Source organism: Atractosteus spatula, chromosome 2, assembly GCF_055471065.1.
Source record: "Atractosteus spatula isolate fAtrSpa1 chromosome 2, fAtrSpa1.hap1, whole genome shotgun sequence".
NCBI classification, from domain to species: Eukaryota; Metazoa; Chordata; class Actinopteri; order Semionotiformes; family Lepisosteidae; genus Atractosteus; species Atractosteus spatula.
The window spans coordinates 2,508,877-2,526,934 of record NC_142707.1 but is presented as its reverse complement, the minus strand read 5'-3'; the positions used below and the strand labels follow the sequence as shown (position 1 = coordinate 2,526,934).

Below are 18,058 nucleotides of genomic sequence, written 5' to 3'. Positions count from 1 at the left end.
AGCTGGAGTCTATTCCAGCAAGCAATGGGCTCAAGGCAGGGTAACCCTGGACAAGATGCCAGGCCATTGCAGGACACACACATCAGGGCTGCTTAACCTACAGTACCAGCATGTCTGTGGACTGTGGGAGGAAACAGGAGCACCCAGAGAAAACCCACACAGACACATGGAGACCATGCAAACACCACACAGATACACCCCAGTGATTGAACCCAGGGCCCCAGCACTGTGAGGCTGCAATGCTAACAGCTGCACACCACACCCTTCATTAATGGCAATTTCAGGTGTTTGTTTCTGGGATTTGGGCAGAGTGTTGGCATGAATGCTGGGGAGCGGTTTTCTAATGCTGTACTGATGGTGTACCTACCTGTGCAGGTAATAGTACCATCCCAGCTGCTCGGGCCCTGGACCTCTTCTGTACCTGACTTCTTGTAACTGCAGTCATTTCTGAGAAAAAGACTTCAGCAGCAGGGGGAGTAACTCCCAGTTCAGTATATCAGTGTGAGAAAGTGCAGAGCCGGTCTTAAACCACATCCTCGTAATACGCACGTAATACAGTGTCTTAAAATTGTTGCTAATACCCAGAAAGAAAAAACATTAAATTTAGCTTTTTTTTTTACCTCCTTCACAATCCTTAGCTCACGATTGATACAGAAGTACTCACATGTTTGTGGTCTGTTTAATTTAATGTGTACAAATAAGTGAGGCATTGATGAGTGGGCCAGAATTTATAACTTTGATTTTTTTTCAAAATATTTAGAAACATAACACAATTTTCATTGTTGTGATTTACAATTACAAAAAAAACCCAATTTCATGCTGCTGCTGTAGTAGTTATAGTTTGGAAAGCAGACTGGATCTTGAGGGCAGAGACAGACACAATAATGTAATAATGATAATTGGGGCAAAGACATTTTCTCTTTTAGCAGATAAAATACATGCATCTTATTAACTGAAAACACTTTATTAAAATAAAATTCACATGTAGGTGTTTTTAATGTAAAGCTGAAGTGTGTGTTTCTGGGATTCAAGCAGGCTGTACCTGCATGAGTTCTGTGGAGTCGCTCTCCGATAGTGATGTTTCTGGACAAGATTACCTGACTGGTGCTGCAGTCTTGAGAACTGGACCAGTCTGAGGGCTGAAATAGTTTAGGTATCATAGGTGCACGCTTTCACACTCGGTTCAAAAAAATTCTCAGAAAATTCCTCTACAAAGCAATTTTTTTTAAGTGAGGCACTGACCTTGCTGGTGTCCAATAGCGAGAGCAGTGGTTGTGTCCGAGGGCTGGTCTAGTGGGGATGGCGTGAGCAGGACGTCTTCACGGGAGTCTTGTATCTGCTGTCAGTGCCGAGTACAATAGCTCTTCCTTCATGTCTCACCCCCAGGACCTGTACAGAACAAGCAGGTTGGCCGATGGAACTCAGGTGCTGTGACTAGATGTCTCAGACTAGATTTCTTGTCTTTCTGTTTTTGATGTGCAAGGATATTGTCAGTACGGGTGAAAAGAAAGGTCTTTATCTGAAGGTCTTTATTGTCTTTGTTTTTAATCATAGCCAGATTGAGTTTCTTGCTCCATAGTGTATGGCTGGATAAAGCTTAATCGAATAGTGATTTTGTGGAAATAGGATCACTTGTTAAAATACCCTGAACCTGATCAGCTACACCACACATCTGTGAACATTATGACTGAACAACAGTAATAAGAATCACTATGCTCTCTTGGTACCAGAGCCAATAACACTTGCACACAAGTTCCATTAAGACCTTTTTTTCAAAAATGTTTTAAAGAATGGAATTGCTTTTTTCTCTTACCAAATCTTATGCCATAATGCCACATTATAGCACTTTACATAATACCCTATTAAATTTCAGGTTTTAAAATGAAAAACACATTAATGGAGTTATACTTGCTGACAAAGAATAAAGGGGTGTGATAAGAGCTACAATACTGCTTCTCCAGAGTAACATTTTAGAAACCTGTTCAGTGCGAGGCACAGCACGTACTGAACAACCACAAAATTTAAGTTTGCAAAGATCGAAAGCTCAGGAGGGGGCTCCGCCTGTTTCCGTTTCCTCTGAAAGCTGACAGCTCTAGTAGACAATGTTTCAACAAGGGGGTGTTCTTGAAGGAAAGCCAGCACCAGCACCCAGCACCAGAATCCCATCTTTGAGAAACAGAGGGCGGAACTGTCCTGATGTCTCTGAGAGGAAACTGTGAGGTCTGTGGACAGAGGTCATTGCTGAGGGTCCTGCACACTGTGGTAGCAACTTGCTTCCAGCAAGAAAACAGCTCAGGATTGATCCTGGACAGGTATATAAATGCCTGGGTGATCCACACCTTGGGTTGGGACAAATCTCATTTTTAATCTGCTGCTCGGGGTCACACCAATTCTGTGTCTGCATTGTAGGCGCATGGTTTTGTATTTACATGAGACAGTTCTATTAGTGGAGGACCTGGATGGCCAAGAAACAAGTGTACAACTCAGACAGCAAGGAGAACAGGCTGAATGCATGACTCTTACTGTACATGGGGAAAGTGCAGCTAAACAGATACCAGTGCTTAAACAGGAAAGCAGAAAAACAGTATCAGTACGATATTAGTGAAGTCGTTAAAAAACTGTGCAGAAGACCTACAGCAAGTTTTTTTACTTGAAATTCAAAACCCATGGATTGAGGGTCATGCTTATAATACCGAGTGGTCCCCCTAGTGGCAATATCAGGTATGACGCTCACCATTGCTTGTACAGAAAGTTACAATTTTGAACTAATAAACTAACATCCGGCATTCCTTATTGGAAAAAGAATGTGCAAAGCACTGGATGTGTTTCCACACATTCTTACTTCATTTCCTTACAAAAACACAAAATATTTAATTAAATAAATAACATTAAATTACAATACTAGGTGTCATACCCATTCAAGTAAGAACTGTGCTCTGCTTGTTAATGTCAAATGAATGGCAAAAACATGAGTTAAGAACTCTAAAATATCAAACCTGTGAGAATCACACCTGAATACTCACAGGATTTAACAAATATAGGACATTTTGCCAAGATCTCCTGAAAAAGGACCAGAGGAGCCAGAAGACAAGAAGTGAAGACCAAAGGAGCCAGGATGCCCAGAAGGAGAAGCAGGAGCAGGAGCTCCACTGGACCAGGGAAGCACAGTCTGATACTCTGCTCCACCTCAGCTGCTGCTCCAGAACAGGCTGGTGTTGGGCGTGAAGGCTCACTATCCATCCGGACTTTTCTCTGGGTTCAGGCTTCGGAAATTTGCCCAAAGCCACAGACGAGGCTCCACTTCCGGCTCTGGCTCTTCCGGCTCCTCTGGTCTTCACTCCTTGTCTTCCTGCTCCTCTGGTCTTCACTCCTTGTCTTCCTGCTCCTCTGGTCTTCACTCCTTGTCTTCCTGCTCCTCTGGTCTTCACTTCTTGTCTTCCTGCTCCTCTGGTCTTCACTCCTTGTCTTCCTGCTCCTCTGGTCCTGACTCCTAAATTCTGGTCTCTTTCTTGCTCTATTTATTAGCCATAGAGATAGTCTGGTCTGCCACAGTTGATGATGGTGTTCAGCACAAACACCATCATCAAGTATGCTGACGATACCACAGTTGTGGGCCTGATCACTGACAATGATGAGACTGCCTACAGGGAGGAGATAAAACAACTTGCAGACTGGTGCAGAACCAACAACCTATGTCTCAACATCAGCAAAACGAAAGAGCTGATTGTTGACTTCAGAAGAAAAGGAAAAGTTCACTCCCCCATCTACATAGATGGGTCTGCGGTGGAGATGGTGAATAACTTCAAATTCCTAGGCGTTCACATCTCTAAGGACCTTACATGGACACTGAACACCTCCAGTCTCATCAAGAAGGCACAACAGCGGCTGTACTTCCTGAGAAAGCTGAAGAAAATACACCTACATCCACTGATCCTCACCAACTTCTACAGATGTACGGTGGAGAGCATACTGACCACCTGCATCACAGTCTGGCATGGCAACTGCACCGCATCCGACCATAAGGCACTACAGCGGGTGGTCAAAACTGCCCAACACATCATCGGCAGTCCCTTACCATCCATCCAGGAAATATACAACACCAGGAGTCTGAAAAAAGCCACCTAAATTATGTCTGACCCCAGTCATAACTTGTTTATTCCCCTACCATCTGGCAGAAGGTTCCGGTCACTCCAGTCGCACACAACTAGACTCCAAAATAGCTTCTTCCCCAGAGCTGTCAAGTTGGTGACGCCCCCACTCCCTCCCACCATATTATGATCTCTCCTAACATCCTCCTGTACCCACAACGACTGAACTCCTACACCACCACACACACACGTAAGCCGAAATTGTACTGTCCCCTCGATAGCCCAGTAAAACTGTAACAGGCATAATAATATTTAATATTTATTAATTAACCATACTACTTTTAACCATACTATTTTTTGCACTGTTCCAAGAATTACCTTGCACTGTTTTTGTCCTGTTATATTTTCTCTGTTTGCGGAATTTTGCACAGTTTTGATTACATGTTATTTATGTTATGTTATTACATTACTGTTTTTGCTATTGTGTAACTGTCTTATATTTTGTCCTATTTATATACTGCACCTGAGTGACTAATGAGAAACACTTTTCATTATACTATGCACCTGTGTAAGTTTAATGACAATAAAGTTGAATTGAATTGTCACAGTCTGGAGGAAAAAGCGCCACTGCAACTGGGCTGTGAGGAAACGTCACATGGCTGGACTCTTTTATACTGAGTCTCACAAGGAGAAAGAGCAACAACGCTCTCTCAGTGGCTCGATCGTATCCAGTGGTTGGAGTCTCTTTCTCTCTCTCCCTCTTTCAGCAGCAGAGCTCAGCTGCACAGCACGTCCAGCCCTTCACGGCTGCCTCACATCCCTGGAAGGAGGCAAATGTGTAAACACAGTGGAACCTGGCTGTCAGGTGTCATGACCATGAAGACTACCTGCCGGCTCCACTCAGGTGGAGGCCCAGCTGACCGCCTGTCACGGAGCTGCTCTGATTCCACCACCGATTATTCATGTCCCAGGTGAAGGTGTCACTATAGACCTGACTGGCCCTACACCCCAGCTGGCTGAAGGACACGACTGTATTTTGACTCTATCTGGAAGCGATCCTTGTATGACACACAGCCTCAAACAAAATGGAGAAAGACTGTTTCTACTGTTTTCAAGAGTGGGATTAGCCAATGTGACATAGCTGGCAAATCAGTTTAAAGATGAAGAAAAAAACTGGCTTAGACAAATCAGGTACTGTAGTAATGAGATATTTTATCCGATTTTCAGGGGGTGATCAAAGTACTGTATATACCGTATATAAAGAGCTTGTTTTCAGTGCATTGAAGAAGAACAGTTTGTGGGGAGGGAAGCAAAGTTTTGCTTTAGCACAGAAATGGGAAATGGGAAGCCGATTAACCTGCAGTGCCAGCATGTCTGTGGACTGTGGGAGGAAACAGGAGCACCCAGAGAAAACCCACACAGAGACATGGAGACCATGCAAACTCCACACAGACAGACCCAAGTGATTGAACCCAGGGCCCCAGCGCACACCACACCCTTCATTAATGGCAATTTCAGGTGTTTGTTTCTGGGATTCGGGCAGAGTGTTGGCATGAATGCTGGGTAGTGGTTTTCTAATACTGTACTGATAGTGTACCTACCTGCACAGGTAATAGTATCATCCCATTGCTGGGGCCCTGGATCTCTTCTGTACCTGACTTCTTGTAACTGCAGTCATTTCTGAGAAAAAGACTTCAGCAGCAGGGGGAGTGACTCCCAGGTCAGTATATAAGTGTGAGAAAGTGCAGAGTCGGTCTGAACCAGATCCTCAACTTACAGGTGTCCCCACGTTTTCTGTCTTTGGGTGAGTACTAAAACGTCATTTGGAAATTGTTCAGTATATACTGTATGTTAATTAGTACATACATTTTTAAATAAAATATTTTAAATAAAAGGTTATACTTAGGGATGTTTTAAGACAATAATCAGGTAATGGCTATTGGTCTCTTATATGAAGTATTTTAAAAAAACTGCTAGCACATAATACAGTGTCTTAAAATTGTTGCTAATACCCAGAAAGAAAAAAAATTAAACTGAGCTTTTTTTTTTCATCTCCTTCACAATCCTTAGCTCACGATTGATACAGAAGTACTCACACGTTTGTGTCTGTTTAATTTAATGTGTACAAATAATTGAGGCATTGATGAGTGGGCCAGAATTTATAACTTTGATTTTTTTTCAAAATATTTAGAAACATAACACAATTTTCATTGTTGTGATTTACAATTATAAAACAAAAAAAAATCGCAACTTCATGCTGCTGTAGTACTTATAGTTTGGAAAGCAGAATGGATCTTGAGGGCAGAGACAGACACAATAATGTAGTAATGATAATTGGGGCAAAGACATTTTCTCTTTTAGCAGATAAAATACATGCATCTTATTAACTGAAAACACTTTATTAATATAAAATTCACATGTAGGTGTTTTTAATGTAAAGCTGAAGTGTATGTTTCTGGGATTCAAGCAGGCTGTACCTGCATGAGTTCTGTGGAGTCGCTCTCCGATAGTGATGTTTCTGGACAAGATTACCTGACTGGTGCTGCAGTCTTGAGAACTGGACCAGTCTGAGGGCTGAAATAGTTTAGGTATCATAGGTGCACGCTTTCACACTCGGTTCAAAAAAATTCTCAGAAAATTCCTCCACAAAGCAATTTTTTTAAGTGAGGCACTGACCTTGCTGGTGTCCAATAGCGAGAGCAGTGGTTGTGTCCGAGGGCTGGTCTAGTGGGGATGGCGTGAGCAGGACGTCTTCATGGGAGTCTTGTATCTGCTGTATGTGCCGAGTACAGTAGCTCTTCCTTCATGTCTCGCCCCCAGGACCTGTACAGAACAAGCAGGTTGGCCGATGGAACTCAGGTGTTGTGACTATATGTCTCAGTCTAGATTTCTTGTCTTTCTGTTTTTGATGTGCAAGGATATCGTCAGTCTGGGTGAAAAGTAAGGTCTTTATCTGAAGGTCTTTATTGTCTTTGTTCTCAATCATAGCCAGATTGAGTTTCTTGCTCCATAGTGTATGGCTGGATAAAGCTTAATCGAATAGTGATTTTGTGGAAATAGGATCACTTGTTAAAATACCCTGAACCTGATCAGCTACACCACACATCTGTGAACATTATGACTGAACAACAGTAATAAGAATCACTTGGTACCAGAGCCAATAACACTTGCACACAAGTTCCATTAAGACCTTTTTTTCAAAATGTTTTAAAGAATGGAATTGCTTTTTTCTCTTAACAAATCTTATGCCATAATGCCACATTATAGCACTTTACATAATACCCTATTAAATTTCAGGCTTTAAAATAAAGAACACATTAATGGAGTTATACTTGCTGACAAAGAATAAAGGGGTGTGATAAGAGTTACAATACTGCTTCTCCAGAGTAACATTTTAGAAACCTGTTCAGTGAGAAGCACAGCACGTACTGAACAACCACAAGATTTAAGTTTGCAAAGATCGAAAGCTCAGGAGGGGGCTAAGCCTGTTTCCGTTTCCTCTGAAAGCTGACAGCTCTAGTAGACAATGTTTCAACAAGGGGGTGTTCTTGAAGGAAAGCCAGCGCCCAGCACCAGAATCCATCTTTGAGAAACAGAGGGCTGAACTGTCCTGATGTCTCTGAGAGGAAACTGTGAGGTCTGTGGACAGAGGTCATTGCTGAGGGTCCTGCACACTGTGGTAGCAACTTGCTTCCAGCAAGAAAACAGCTCAGGATTGATCCTGGACAGGTATATAAATGCCTGGGTGATCCACACCTTGGGTTGGAACAAATCTCATTTTTAATCTGCTGCTCGGGGTCACACCAATTCTGTGTCTGTACTGTAGGAGCATGGTTTTGTATTTACATGAGACAGTTCTATTAGTGGAGGACCTGGATGGCCTAGAAACAAGTGTACAACTCAGACAGCAAGAAGAACAGGCTGAATGCATGACTCTTACTGTACATGGGGAAAGTGCAGCTAAACAGATAACAGTGCTTAAACAGGAAAGCAGAAAAACAGTATCAGTACGATATTAGTGAAGTCGTTAAAAAAACGAAGAAGACCTACAGCAAGTTTTCTTACTCGAAATTCAAAACCCATGGATTGAGGGTCATGCTTATAATACCGAGTGTTCCCCCTAGTGGCAATATCAGATATGACGCTCACCATTGTTTGCATAGAAAGTTAACATTTTAAACTAATAAACCAACATCTGTTACTCCTTATTGGAAAAAGAATGTGCAAAGCACTGGATGTGTTTCCACACATTCTTACTTCATTTCCTTACAAAAACACAAAATATTTAATTAAATAAATAACATTAAATTACAATACTAGGTGTCGTACCCATTCAAGTAAGAACTGTGCTCTGCCTGTTAATGTCAAAAGAATGGCAAAAACATGAGTTAAGAACTCTAAAATATCAAACCTGTGAGAATCACACCTGAATAGTCACAGGATTTAACAAATATAGGACATTTTGCCAAGATCTCCTGAAAAAAACAAAATTCCTGTAGGTGAGATATTTTAATCCCAGATTTGAACTGACCAAGCAGAACTGTGACAGACCAGACTTTCTCTATGGCTAATAAACAGAGAAAGAAAGAGACCAGAATTTAGAAGTCAGGCCCAGAGGAGCAGGAAGACAAGGAGTGAAGACCAGAGGGAAGCAGGAAGACAAGAAGTGAAGACCAGAGGGAAGCAGGAAGACAAGAAGTGAAGACCAGAGGGAGCCTGAAGACAAGGAGTGAAGACCAGAGGAGCCAGGATGCCCAGAAGGAGAAGCAGGAGCAGGAGCTCCACTGGACCAGGGAAGCACAGTCTGATACTCTGCTCCACCTCAGCTGCTGCTCCAGAACAGTCTGGTGTTGGGTGTGAAGGCTCACTATCCATCCAGACTTTTCTCTGGGTTCAGGCTTCGGAAATTTGCCCAAAGCCACAGACAAGGCTCCACCTGTCACAGTCTGGAGGAAAAAGCGCCACTGCAACTGGGCTGTGAGGAAACGTCACATGGCTGGACTCTTTTATACTGAGTCTCACAAGGAGAAAGAGCAACAACGCTCTCTCAGTGGCTCGATCGTCTCTTTCGTCTGTCTCTTGGAGTCTCTTTCTCTCTCTCCCTCTTTCAGCAGCAGAGCTCAGCTGCACAGCACGTCCAGCCCTTCACGGCTGCCTCACATCCCTGAAAGGAGGCAAATGTGTAAACACAGTGGAACCTGGCTGTCAGGTGTCATGACCATGAAGACTACCTGCCGGCTCCACTCAGGTGGAGGCCCAGCTGACCGCCTGTCACAGAGCTGGTCTGATTCCACCACCGATTATTCATGTTCCAGGTGAAGGTGTCACTATAAACCTGACGGCCCTACACCCCAGCTGGCTGAAGGACACGACTGTATTTTAACTCTATCTGGAAGAGATCCTTGCATGAAACACAGCCTTTTCAACAGTGACACCATAGCTGGCAACAGTTTAAAAGAAGAGGAAAAAGATTTAGTTGAACCAGGTAGTAATGAGATATTTTACCTGATTTTCAGGGGGTGATCAAAGTATTGTATATATGAACATGGAAATTTTAACTGGGTATTGACTGATAAGTACAGCTGAAACTGGGGACGAACAATATTATAGACAGCAGTAATGTCATGACAATAGAAACAAATAGGTCTAAAAACATGCAACAGCTCACCATCTCTTTGTATAAAATAAGGCAACGGTTGGGTTTCACTTTGTTAAAGAGCTGCTTGGGTGTTGTCTAGGGGAAAGAAAGTGCGTCTCCACTGGGTAACTCCTGTATTATTTCAAAGCAGTACTTCAGGGTGGTGGTAACCAGGTGGATACAAACCAGGACTCTCTATACATATATTTTTCAACAACTTAATGCCCATGCCGTTTTTTTAAGATTGAAGAATTTTTATACCTTATTACTGACAGAAATCCAAGAAGTAGATAAGTGAAGGTTCATTGATCAGGGATTACATCCATTAATGTAAAACCTAAATTATATATGTAAAGATACAAACATATCTTTGACTTTAAACTTTAAACCTTCTTTCTACAGTATCCAGTCCACCACCAGCCATGTCATCTGTAGAAACTGTTCCTTTTGAGATGGCAGCTCTGGGCAGACCCTTCCAGCTGGGGATGCTGTATGACTGCCGCAGGGACGTACTGATGCCAGGTAAAACCACAGCACAGCAGACACAACTACACACTGTTCCAGCTGGGCTGCTGTATGACTGACACACTGATCGCAGGTAAACCTGCACCACAGCAGACACAACTACACACTGTTCCAGCTGGGCTGCTGTATAACTGACACACTGATCCCAGATACACTCACAGCACAGCAAATACAACTACACACTGTTCCAGCTGGGCTGCTGTATGACTGACACACTGATCCCAGGTAAGCTTTCCAGATGAAATCTATTAATTTAGTGCCAATATACAATACAGGGATAAAGAATACAATTTCAATCTTATCTGAATTTCACTGACATGTCCTAAACTCTCCTCACAGGTCTGTTTAAGCTTCTCAGTTCATGACACAGTTAATTCTATCACAGAAGCTGTTGAATCACAAGATTAATGAACCTCTTTATTATATCAGTGTCTCTCTATATAAAGCTACGTACTGAGCAAACCTCTTTGGCATTGTCCAGTGTGTCAGGAGCATTAGGTAATCAACCCTGACTCTATTGCAGCCATCACGCTGTGGGACCATGAGGAGCTACAGAAGAACACCAGTGTGCACTCCCAGAATAAAACTGAGTTCTGCGTCTCTGCCTCAGACTCCATTGATGACAAAGCTTCGGCCCTGCAGGTGGACGCCTCACTGAAGGCCAGTCTGCTGGGGGGTCTTGTAGAAGTGGGAGGAGCCGCCAAGTACTTCAATGACAAGAAAAAATCCCACAGCCAGGCCAGAGTCACTCTGCAGTACCACACCACTGTCAGGTACGAGCAGCTGACCATGAGTCACCTGGGCCGAGGGCAGGTGACCCATCCCAGTGTGTTTGAGGACGACATGGCCACCCATGTGGTCACAGCTGTGGTGTACGGGGCTCAGGCCTACTTTGTGTTTGACAGAGAGGTGTCTGAAGGAGAGGACAAGCAGGAGATCGAGGGAAAACTGAAACTCACGATTGAAAAGCTGAAAGGAATCTCAATTAGTGACAAAGCCTCTCTGGAAATGACAGAACGGGAAAAGGCCGCTGAAGAAAAGTTCAGCTGCACATTTCACGGGGATGTTCAGCTGGCGACAAACCCGTCCACTTTTAAAGAGGCCATTGAGGTCTACAGAGCCCTTCCGACTCTCCTCGGAGAAGGAGGAGAACACGCTGTGCCCATCAGGGTCTGGCTGTACCCGCTGGTCAAGCTGGACTCCAGGGCTGCTAAGCTGGTCAGACACATAAGCAACTGTTTTGTCACACAGGCACAGACTGCATTGGAGAACCTGGATGTGATTGAAATGCGATGTAACGACTTGCAGAAACACACAGTTTCCCAAACCTTTCCTGACGTCAAAGGAAAAATAAAAAATCTGAAACAACTGGTCCTTCAGTACAAACTGAATTTCATGGATAGATTAGCCTGTGTCCTGCCAGCTATTAGGGGAGGTAAGAAAGATGAAAAAGAGTTCAGAGAGCTGATGAAACATCATGAAGACTCGCCTTTCAAATTAGACAGGCTTCAACTGTGGCTGCAGAATAAAGAAAGAGAAATGAAGGCAGTCAATGGATATCTTACTAAACTGAAAGACAGTGGTATAAATGTGCTGTCCACACAGGAGGAACTGGACCAGGTGCTGTTTGATCCAGACATTAAGAATGTGATTTGTTTCAGCTTCACCTCACTCAGCCAGCCTGAGCCGTATCTGTCAGAGCTCTCCAGCTACCTCAGACACCCAGAGAGCAGGAACACTGACACTGACGCACAACAGGACAGTACAGGATGGGTAAAGAGAGAGTCTGTTCAGAAGATGCAACTGTGTCTGGAGGTTTTCCTTGAGTTAGTGAATATTAACAAGCCCGAGAAGAAAACTAAATTCTTTGCTGATTCTAAACAAGATGACCAGTGTCCAGGAGCGTGTATCTTCCTGTATGAGGGTGGGGATTATCAAGGTGTGTATTTTGAGACCCCATCAAAGCCTGGCACCCCTGAGGTTCACACAGTGACACACAACAGTTTGATAGTACAGATGTCCCCCGCCAGCTCTGCTACACTGGAGCACAGGGTGGGATATAAACCCAAGCAGCAGGTAGAGTGGGAATCTGTCACTGTCACAGACACCCAGGACACTGTCCCTGTGTCAGGACTGCAGCCTCACACTGAGTATGAGCTCAGATCCACAGCAGTGGGCAAGCTGGGATACCCCATGAGCAGTGACATCATCAGAGTGAAGACTCTGCCAACAAGCCCCCCTGGAAAACCTTCAGCTCCCCAGGTGTCTCCAACTTCCTTCACAATAAAATGGGAAAATCCTTCCGCTGTTGGAGAGGGGGTCAGCATACTGGGATATATCATTGAATACAGAGAGGAAGGAGTACAAGGCAGTAAGGAAACATCTGATCAGTGGCTGGAGAAGAAAACGAACAAAGAACAGAATTCATTTTCTATTGAAGGCTTGACAAAGAAAACATCCTACAGAATCAGACTCCGGTGTGACTGTGGGGATCGTGGGACCAGCGCACCGAGTGATGAAGTGGTGATCACAACAGCAGAAACAACACCTGTGAAGCGAATTACAGGCGACCCCAAGAGGTGCACTTTAATAAACAAGGGCAAACCTTCAATTTACAGGCTTAATCTGTCTAAAGATGAAGGTAGTACCTGTCCCAAACTCAGCTTTGGAAAAGCAGCAGTGAACAGTAGAAACAGAACGATCATGCTCCTGGGAGCGACGGGCTCAGGGAAGACCACCCTCATCAACGGGATGATCAACTACATCCTGGGAGTGGAGTGGGAGGATGAGAGCAGGTTCAAACTGATACATGAAGAGACCAACAAGACACAGGCTGAGAGTCAGACCTCTGAGATCACAGCCTATCAGATCCACTACAGAGAAGGGTTCAGGGTTCGCTACTCTCTCACTATTGTGGACACTCCAGGGTTTGGGGACACCAGAGGAATCGGACAGGACAAAATCATCACCCAGAAGATCAGAGACTTCTTTTCTGATAAGAATGGTATCGTTAGTCTTGACGCAGTGTGTTTTGTGGTCCAGTCTGCTTTAGCACGTCTCACGCACACACAGAAGTACATCTTTGACTCAATTCTCTCGATATTTGGAAAAGACGTTGCAGACAATATTGTAGTTCTGGTCACCTTTGCTGATGGGCAGGCTCCACCTGTTTTAGAGGCCATCAAAGCTGCTGATGTCTCTTGTGCCAAAGAGAAAAATGGTGACCCCTGCCATTTCAAATTCAACAACTCAGTCCTGTTTGCTTCTAATGAGGGATCAACAGGAAGTTCACATCAGAGTAAGTTTGACCAAATGTTTTGGCAGATGGGTTCAGAAAGCATGGAAACATTCTTTGGCTATCTGAACACCATGCAAACCCGAAGTCTGCAGCTGACAAAGGAGGTCCTGGAGGAGCGCAATCGACTGGAGGTGACAGTGGAGGGGCTGCAGCCCAAGATCAAAGTCGGACTGACGACACTCAATGAATTGGAACAGACACAGGAAGCACTGAAACGTCACAAACACTGTATAGAGCAAAACAAGAACTTTGAGTATGAAGTAGAGGTCACAGAGCCAGTAATGGAAGATATCTTTGGGACTAGAAACTACATCACCAACTGCCAAACGTGTCATATCACCTGTCACTATCCCTGTCAAATTCCTGATGATAATGATAAGAAAGGTTGTTGGGCAATGGATAATAAAGGAAACTGCAGGATTTGTCCTGGGAAATGTGTCTGGAATGTACATTTTAATCAGAAGTACAGATGGGAATACAAAATCAGAAAAGAGAAAAGAACATATGAGGATCTGAAAAGGCAGTTTGAGGACGCAAAGGGGAAAAAGATGAGTGCAGAGGAAGTTGTCAAACAGCTTCAGAAGAAATACAAAGATGTACAGAAAGACGTCTTACAATTAATTGAAAAATTGAGTCGCACTCTGAAGCATCTGAAAGAGATCGCTCTGCGGCCCGACCCTCTCAGGACCCCAGATTACATTGACCTGATGATACTGGCTGAGGAGCAGGAAGCCAAGCCTGGATACCTGGAGCGCATCAGAGAACTACAGAGAGTCAGAGAAGGAGCTGTGATAGTGCAGAAGGTGGCCAGTGGAGAGAGTCTGCTTCCACAGGAACAGAAGAGTTGGAAAGAGTGGGCAAAGGACGGGACCTCAGATTTCTTTAACTGTCTGTTTGGTAAAAAAAAATAGAATGGAAATAAACAACAGCTGAAAAGTATGGAAAATGTCATATCTAGCATTTCACCATTTCACACCTTAATCATGTTTTTTTCTGCTTTGTTTTAAAACTTAAAAGATGTATTTTTTGTTACAAAAATCTTATTAAATAAACTATTAGTAAATATTTTCCATGTCTGACATTCTTTTCCTGTTCTGATTTAAGTTTTTTTCATAAGCCAAATTTGATGCTACCTATGTCGACTTTAAACCATTAATGTATGGTAAGCTTTAATGAAAAATTACACCACCTTTAATCTTATTTGCCAAATAAATACACCTTCAAGGAATCTGGCGTTTTGGAAACTTTTATTCCTCATCCAAAAAGGGGAAAGGGTTGAGGGCTGAGTAAATAGTCTTCAGAAAGACAACTTCAGAAAGAATACAAAAAATAAAACTGATAAAACTGAAACAGTCAAGCTAATCCAGGGTTCAAGAAAACAGAGTAACCAGGACTCAGAGAGGGAGCTGTAATTGTGCAACAAGTGGCCAGAGGAGAGATTCTACTTCCAGAAGAAGAGAAAACGTGTGAAAAGGAAATATTAAACCTCTGAAGGTCAATATCTCTCACTTCCTAGAATGCTGCAGGCCAGTATGAAAAAGTTACCTATCTAATACTAACACTTACAGGTATGTCTCATACATTATGAAGGCTTGATTAATTTAATAGAGGGTGTCAGGAAAATAACTGGAACTAATTTAAATCATTAAAAAATAAATGAGTGGTATACCTAATTTGAGGAATGTGAGATCTGGCACAGCTCTTGGTAAAGGAATAATAAACCAAAGGCAAACAGGAACACTAATAAAGTTGGAGAGATATTTAGTTGGAAATGACCTCAAAACAATAAAGTTTCAAGTGGAGAGCTGTGTTAGCACACAAGCTGCAAAGCAACAAGACAGGTCAATTTCAACATATTTCTGAGCTTTGCCGATACCTGGATAAATCGGCTGTGGTGCTTTACCACACTGCTTTTACTGACTACTTTTATCGCCTGCCTTGGATAAAAGTAGAGATTGAACAAATATAAAAATTTCTGCATGGATTTTTATGAAGACAGGACCTGGAATGGTCTTCTCTGCCTTCCAATATAAGGTGAAATAAATTATAGAACATAACGATAAAATATACCCTGAGGGGTTCCACCTGCAAGCACACAATGACAGCCAGAGGCTCTGGAGATGCTCAGCTGGAACAGGGCTGACAAGGTGCTGGGGTCTTCTCACCTGCTGTCATGCCCAAGTGATAGTAACAAGTGACTGAAGACCAGAGGGCAGGGGTATTGCTGGAAGAATCCCAGCTCTGCGCGTGAAGTGTGGTAGAGGGAGGCTGTCTGGCATCTGCTGTGACTTCACTGCAGGGACAGAGGAGGGATCTGACAGGGGTGAGAGCACGCCAGGCTGGGGTCTGGGTGTGCAGGCTGTGGGATTGGTGTTTACTATGGGGCATGAATGTGGTGGTGTAAGGAACCACTCACCAAACTAGGAACCAGCAGCTGATTGACGTGAACCCCATCTCTGTACTAGAAGAGGAGCAGGAGCTGCCTGTCTGACAGCACAGTGCTGAGTGCTTATTAGAAAGGCAATAGGGAGTTAAGTGTGAGGGGGCCTACAAGTGTGAGACAGTGTGTGAGAACAGAGAAACCAAAGTGTGTACCGTGAAAAGGTACAGTATTGAGTGTGGGAGTTTCAGTGTTTGTGAAAGAGCAGGCCTGCAATGAGCTCTTTCACTGGAGTGGGTCAGTGGCTGATACAGATATAACAGTCCCCACCTGTGGCGAGTCCTGGACCCGACCAGTGGGGTCCTGGAGGTCCGCAGTGCCTGCAGGCTTTCAAATTTCTTAATCGCTGCAGCAGCTCGAGAGCTTGGCTAATGTCTCTTGTGCCAAAGAGAAAAATGACACCCCTCGCCATTTCAAATTCAACAACTCAGTCTTGTTTGCTTCTAATGAGGGATCAACAGGAAGTTCACATCAGCGTATGTTTGACAAAATGTTCTGGCAGATGGGTTCAGAAAGCATGGAAACATTCTTTAGCTATTTAAACACCATGCAAACCCGAAGTCTGCAGCTGACAAAGGAGGTCCTGGAGGAGCGCAATCGACTGGAGGTGACAGTGGAGGGGCTGCAGCCCAAGATCAAAGTCGGACTGACGACACTCAATGAATTGGAACAGACACAGGAAGCACTGAAACGTCACAAACACTGTATAGAGCAAAACAAGAACTTTGAGTATGAAGTAGAGGTCACAGAGGCAGTAAAGGTAGATATCTCTGGGACTAGAAACTACATCACCAACTGCCAAGTGTGTCATATCACCTGTCACTATCCCTGTGGAATTCCTAATGATGATGATAAGAAAGGTTGTTGGGCAATGGATAATAAAGGAAACTGCAGGATTTGTCCTGGGAAATGTGTCTGGAATGTAAATTTTAATCAGAAGTACAAATGGGAATACAAAATCAGAAAAGAGAAAAGAACATATGAGGATCTGAAAACTCAGTTTGAGGACGCAAAGGGGAAAAAGATGAGTGCAGAGGAAGTTGTCAAACAGCTTCAGAAGAAATACAAAGATGTACAGAAAGACGTCTTACAATTAATTGAAAAATTGAGTCGCACTCTGAAGCGTCTGAAAGAGATCGCTCTGCGGCCCGACCCTCTCAGGACCCCAGATTACATTGACCTGATGATACTGGCTGAGGAGCACGAAGCCAAGCCTGGATACCTGGAGCGCATCAGAGAACTACAGCAAGTCAGAGAAGGAGCTGTGATAGTGCAGAAGGTGACCAGAGGAGAGAGTCTGCTTCCACAGGAAGAGAAGACTTGGACAGAGTGGGTAAAGGACAGTGCCTCAGAGATTTAACAAAAAGTAAAAGATAAGATAGTTTGAACGCAAACTTTACAAATGAGGATTAAGTGCATATCACCAACATGGATTTTCTCTCAGTGTTGTCAAAGCTGAAATTGCTGGATTGAAAATTAGAGAAATACAGGATTGACTGATAAAGATGTTACCATATACAGTAAATGTCCCCTTTCTAACATTCTGATAAAGATATTATTAAATTGAAAAGCAGTAAATAAAAGTTATTGTTCCATATAGGTTTTGGCACCATGCAAGTACATGTTAGTGAATACACAAGATAGATACTCATTTTGTTCAAATGTTTGACATATGTAAAATAATTTTACTGGGATACTATTGAATTGTTACACTGATGATCTAACAAGGGAGTGAAAGAGCATTTCTGAAATGTGTTTTCCTGTTTTCTATAAAACATTGATGCATACTGTGTTCTCTGTGATCCTTTTTCTGTATTGAATTAATAGACAATTTTCATTCATTGGCCTGATTTCATGTTTCTTGTACTGACTTTAAAGAGATACAACCTTTATATAACTTTTCATGAAGAACAGCACAAGTAACCTTCTTTGTGCTCAGTGGTTTTAAATAAATACAGTCTCAGTGAAACTGGAGTAATGCAATATTTTATACTTCTCATCCTCTCTGTCTCCTGAACCACCTTTAAAGTGTCTCTCAGGTTCCTATGATTCTATTTAGGGAAAGGCTC

General features: G+C 43.2%; 2 protein-coding genes across 2 annotated transcripts; both read left to right on the top strand.

The window, feature by feature from the left end:
- The first annotated feature begins 5,844 nt into the window (after positions 1-5,844).
- LOC148838980 (uncharacterized) lies at positions 5,845-14,460 on the top strand. Its single transcript, XM_088904757.1, has 3 exons — positions 5,845-5,892; positions 10,129-10,248; positions 10,775-14,460. Exons 2-3 carry the CDS (start codon positions 10,149-10,151, stop codon positions 14,458-14,460), a joined length of 3,786 nt encoding a protein of 1,261 aa, XP_088760883.1. The 5' UTR covers positions 5,845-5,892; positions 10,129-10,148.
- Positions 14,461-16,332: 1,872 nt separating this feature from the next.
- On the top strand, positions 16,333-17,355 carry LOC148838979 (uncharacterized; the record flags this gene model as incomplete). Its single annotated transcript, XM_088929264.1, has 1 exon — positions 16,333-17,355. A coding segment is annotated over one exon (1,017 nt), but the record flags the coding sequence as incomplete, so codon positions are not given.
- Between the last annotated feature and the right edge of the window lie 703 nt (positions 17,356-18,058).